Source organism: Bison bison, unplaced genomic scaffold (assembly GCF_000754665.1).
Source record: "Bison bison bison isolate TAMUID 2011002044 unplaced genomic scaffold, Bison_UMD1.0 scf7180017864371, whole genome shotgun sequence".
Lineage (NCBI taxonomy): Eukaryota > Metazoa > Chordata > Mammalia > Artiodactyla > Bovidae > Bison > Bison bison.
Window position 1 is genome coordinate 6,718,153 of NW_011494943.1, and position 5,451 is coordinate 6,723,603.

General features: G+C 58.7%; 1 protein-coding gene across 1 annotated transcript in view; it reads left to right on the forward strand.

Moving 5' to 3' along the window:
- SLC9A3R1 (solute carrier family 9, subfamily A (NHE3, cation proton antiporter 3), member 3 regulator 1) overlaps positions 1-3,762 on the forward strand; it is a 17,297-nt gene extending 13,535 nt beyond the window's left edge. Inside the window, exons 4-6 of the mRNA XM_010856129.1 lie at positions 1,459-1,499; positions 2,610-2,699; positions 2,907-3,762. Coding sequence (XP_010854431.1) covers positions 1,459-1,499; positions 2,610-2,699; positions 2,907-3,101 — 326 coding nt within the window. The 3' untranslated portion in view covers positions 3,102-3,762. The remainder of the gene's footprint in view (positions 1-1,458; positions 1,500-2,609; positions 2,700-2,906) is intronic.
- Positions 3,763-5,451: the final 1,689 nt, after the last annotated feature.

Here is a 5,451-nt window from a genome sequence, read left to right on the forward strand (position 1 = left end):
AGGGAGGCCCCGGTGTGGGAAGACACAGCTGAAATCTGGACTCCCCTTGGCTGCTCCTATACCTTCCCCTGCCTCCACCAGCATCCTTTTCCCCCAGCTCCCAAGTCATCAACCCTCTCTCTTCCCCCTGGCTGGGCAGGAAGGGCCCTGGGAACCTCCATGACTGCAGCCTCTGATCAGAGGACCTGCAGAGGGAGGCTTGGGGGCGGGTCCCCTGCCCAGGTGTCCCCTCCCAAGTGGATGTAACTCTGCACGTCCCCAGCTGCTGCCCCCTGCCCACAGCTGGGCAGCCCACAGCTCACGGGTGAGCGGGGTGCAGTGGAGGGTGAGTCAGGGTCCCTGTGTCCCGCAGTCCCCTGCCCAGCCACTGTGGGAGGGCTGGATGAGAGGTGTGCCTGCCCCAGTCCAGGGCAAGGAGAAAGACGTACCCTGACCTTAAGCTAAGAGTTCAGAAGAAACCCACCCAGGCTGACCTGAGATGGAGCAGCCCCTTTGCGGCCAGGTGGGGCGTCTACCCTGAGTGAGGCCTGGGAGGGTGACCCCAGGCCGTGTCCCCGCCCTCTGACCCCACCTGCCACCACCAGGCTCCCCCCTGGCTGGGGGACGGCACGCCCAGGACTCTGCCCTGAGCCCTGGGCCCCCTTCCATCCCCACACGGGCCAGGAGGAGTTGGGGTTCTTTCGCAGCTGATGCAGGTGATGATCATAACCAGGGCGTGGTCCCAGTTATGTTGACACAACCGTCACCTAGGAAGCATTTGAAAAATACTGATTCCTAGGCCTGTCCCAGACCCACTTAGATAAACACCCTGGTGTCAAAGCCCAGGGATCTGTATTTCTAACCAGCTTCCTGGGTGGTTGGGAGGCAGCTGCCTGGAATTTCAACCCCGTCTACAACAGTGCTTTTTTCAAACAGCTCCTTACTCATCAGTGGTTCTTGGGATTAATTAAGTAGGCACCTTTTTTCTTTTTTTTAACTTTTCATTTTGTATTGGAATATAGCCGATTAACAATGTTATGACAGTTTCAGGTGAACAGCTTAGGGACTCAGCCGTACATATACATGTATCCATTCTCTCCCAAACTCCCCTCTCGTCCAGGCTGCCACTTAACATTGAGCAGAGTTCCCTGCGCTATACAGTAAGTTCTTGTTGGCTATCCACTTTAAATATAGCAGTGTGTACGTGTCCCTCCCTTGTCTTTTTAATCAGACTGAATAGGAAATATCAAAGAGCCTTGTGATGTAGTAAAGGCAAGTTGTTTTGTTAAATGCTACATAGTCTGCGGCTGCTGGGTTGTCGAAATGTCCAGTGTACTGTAGTGGGTGGCAGTCAAGAGACTTAAACGCTGACCTTGGGGAACAAGGTCAAGTGGTCTACCCAAACCCACGGCCCCCGCCTCCGCTTCCTGCTCCATCCACAGCTTCGGACTCACCTGCGCTCTTCTCTTCCCCATCCAGGTCCCTTGCCTGAGCCCATTACCAATGGGGAGATCGAGAAGGTAAAAACAGAGCCTTGATGCTTCTCGGGCTCAGTCCTGGGGCTGCGGGAGGCAGGGGAGGGGGTGTGGTGAGGAGGAGGACATGGTCTGGTTCAGGTGGAAACTTCATGTCTCCTGGCAGATCCCTCCCGAGCCCCAGGCCGTGTAAGGGCCCCAGCCTGGGGCCGAGGCAGAGGGGACGGGCCGCCTGGCCAGGCCCTCTGCAGCCACCATCCTGGGTGACAGGCCCTGCCTCCAGCTCCCCACCACACAGGAGGCCATTCTTCCCCCCAAGAACAGAGCGGCAGTGTCTGCCCGCGGGCTGCCCAGGCCCTGCTACTTCCAGTCTGGGTTGGGAGAACAAAGCCCCTCCTTCCCGGGCCGAAGGGAAGAGGAGGCAGTGGGGACTGGGGGAGAGATGGTGCGGCCCTGTGCCAGCTGGGGCCACAGGAACCTGGGCAGAAGCGGAGTGCCCAGCTGCAGCCCGAGGCCTGGGCTCTGGGACAGCCCCCTTGGGGTCAGACCACAGGGCGCGAGGGCTCCTCGGAGTCTGCTCCAAGGTTTCCTTTCCCTAGGGTCTCCTGCCGGGGTTGGGGGGTTGTGCAGCAAGAAGGCCCTGAATCACCTGAGCCTTCAGTCACTTCCTCTGTGGGTCTCACCCTCCCCCACCTTATTCCCTCGAAGCCCTTTTTGGCTGCTTGGGGGTTAAGATTTCAAGAATCAAGGGTCAAGTCCAAGTAAACAAGTCAGATGGGCTGCAGGAGACTCAGGGGGCATCACGGGTGTTCCCCACACCGAGTCTCCCGGCGCCCCCACACCCCAGGAGGCCCCTCCGTGGTCACTGTGCCAAGGAGGAATCAACCCCAGAGGCTGCCTGGGAGGACGGGGGCGGGGTGAGCCATCCAGCTAATCCCACGAGGGATGGTCCCGCTGCCCTGGATGGTGGAACCCGGCTGCCCTCTGATCCTTGTAAGAATGTGAAAATGTAAATTCTCGCGGGTCCCTGGCAGGCTCAGGCAGCGGGGCTCTGGGGTGGATGGCAGGGCTCAAACTGAGGCCCCATCTTCCTCGGGAATGCCCTTCATAGCTCAGGACTGCCCACTCACATGCTTCCTCTCCTCTCTGCACCAGGAGAACAGTCCTGAAGCCCCGGCCGAGACGGCCTCCGAGAGCCCCATGCCACCCCTGGCAAGAACCGCCTCCAGTGACACCAGTGAGGAGGTAAGGCCGGCCGGCTGGGCAGGCGGGGGGTGGCACTGGGTGACAGCAAGTCAATTCCCAGGCCTCGCTCACTCCTGGCACACCAGCCTGCCGTGGAGGTCACACACTGAGCCACGTTCTGTTCTCGTGACCTGGCTTCCCAGCGCACGGCCTCAAGGGAGCACCTCACCAAGGCACTGAGGCCTGCTCTCTTGCTCCTCTTTGCAGCTGAATTCCCAAGACAGCCCCAAGAAACAGGACTCCACGGCACCCTCGTCTACCTCCTCCTCATCCTCCGACCCCATGCTGGACTTCAGCATCTCCCTGGCCGTGGCCAAAGAGAGGGCCCACCAGAAGCGCGTGAGCAAACGGGCCCCGCAGATGGACTGGAGCAAGAAGAACGAACTCTTCAGCAACCTCTGAGCCGCACCCCGCACCAGCAGAGCCCAGCCCCACACCCAGCCAGCTCCCTCTCCCCCTTACCCCAGATCAACACACAAATCAGCACCAGCATCTCCTCTCTCGGCAAATCTCATCTTTCTAGAGAACTGTGTTCTTCCCTTACCTCCGACAAGGTGACTGTTTTTCTGTCCTGCCCCAGTCAAAAAGTAGACTCTGTGCCCTTCCTTGTTGGGTGCTTCAGCCCACCCGCAGTCCCCCTGCCACCCTCCTGGGACATCACTGGGACCTCCATCAAGCAAAGATCCTGAGACTGGGCAAGAGGTCACCTTCCCTCCTGACCCCAAGTGATGACCAGGTCTGGGATCCACCAAGGAAGAGCAACATCCCGGAGTGGGCTGGGGCCACCATCCTCAGAGCTGTGACTTGGGCATCTTATTTTTAATTTTTTAAGTGCAGTGCTACAGAGTTTAGGACTTTTGGTTCTTGATTAACATGATTTCCCAGGTTGTTGCATCCGGGACGTAGCAGTGGCCTTACCCTTCCTTCAACTTTTTTTTTCCTGCTCCCACCCCCCAGAGACCTGGGCAACATGGGGAGGGTTTGGCCACCCCCTGCCCAACCCTGAGCCAGACACAATTGTAAGGAAATTCTTACCCGAAATTCAACTAGTTTCTCCAAACCACCTTGGCCTCTGTGTGTTCCTTTGCAGCTCTTTCCATGTGTCCCCAGAGTGGCCTCTGGCTGAGAGGATTGTCCAGGGCTCCCTGGGACCCCAAGCCCGGAGCCAGAAGTGGGGTGGCTTTAACCAGAGGGCCTCGAGCCTGTAGCCACTGGGTGGCTACGCCATGCGTGGGTCCTGTGGGAGGACCCGCCGGGGCTCCCGTGTGCTTGGCTCACCGAGGCTGCCCTACACGGATGGGCATCAAAGAAACGAGGAAACGGGGAGCTTAGAGCCCACGTGCGCAGAGGGAGGGCTCTAAGAGCCACCTCGGATCCCAGGAGTGTTCAAAGGGCGAATCCACCATGGAGCCAGATGGTTTGGCTGTAATCTTTCTGCCCGCAGCCAGAGAGGCACAGATTCCAAGGCATGACCCAAGTTGGTGTCCCTGACCCCCAGATACTCTTATCTTACCTGACCATGGACCTGACTGTGGGGATGGGGAGGACAGACCCGGCCCGCTGGGCCCTGGAACATGCTTGTGGCAGGTGGGGTGGAGGAGACTTTGCAAGGGTAAAAGGCCCTGCTCCTCCACGGGAGGTCCGGGTCTCTATGCTGCTGACCCGAGGGCATCCTGGACAGCTGTCAGCATGGCCTGCAGGGCCCAGTTCATGGGCAGGCCGGAGGAAGGGAAGCGGGCCCTGGGCTGTCCTCCACCCCACCCGGAGGCCACTCAAGCCAGGCTCCTGGGACTGAGGAGAACAAGCAGGGAAGGTCACTATCTGATCATCACTAGAGCTGTTAAGGTTAGAATTCCACCACTGGTAAAAAACCTTCCCAAACCCTTACCACGGCACCACCTGCAGCAGTTAGCCTGGGCCTGGCCTGACCCCACTCACCCTTGCCCCCATCCTGTGCCCTACCAGGCTGGGGAGGGGCCCTCCCTACCTCACCTGCTGGGTGGGGATGCCCTAAGGACTTCTGACTCTGATTAAGCTGGCACAGGTGGAAGGAACAGGTGGCTCAGAGGCAACTGTCACTGAGGGACCTGGGACCTCAGCAAGCAGTTTGTGTGTTAGATTCAGGCATGTTTTTTAATGATTTTATTTATGGTTGTGCACGATCTTCATGCTGCGTGGGCTTTTCTCTAGCTGTGGCTCCTCTTGTTGCGGAGCATGGGATCTGGTGCCCACAGACCTCAGTTCTGCGGCTCCCGGCTCGAGAGCCCTGGCCCAGTGGCTGTGATGCATGGGCTCAGCTGCTCTGCCACGTGTGGCCTTCCCAGACCAGGGGTGGAACTCACGTCCCCTGCTTTGGCAGGGGGGTGATTCTTTACCACTGAGCCGCCAGGAAAGCCCTCAGGCGTATTTTAGACTAGTTTTCCACGCTCCTATCTGGTGAGAGAGGCCTGGGAGCCAGGAGTCCTCAGCCACAGTGCTGGCTCTGCCATCAAAAGCTCTGGGGTCTCTAGCGAGCGCCTGCCCCTCCCTCAGTGTCTGACTCTTTGCCCACCAGGTTCCTCTGTCCATGGGATTTCCCAGGCAAGATTACTGGAGCGGGTTGCCATTTCCTTCTCCACGAAAATACCCTAGGTGCCCTCAAAGGTCTTTTTTCCAATTATGTTTTGAAAGCATGCCACCGGGTTACGACAGGGCGTGATGAGAGACAGACGTCAAAGGCTGTCCCGCTGGCTCTGAGGTGCCGAGCTGCCAG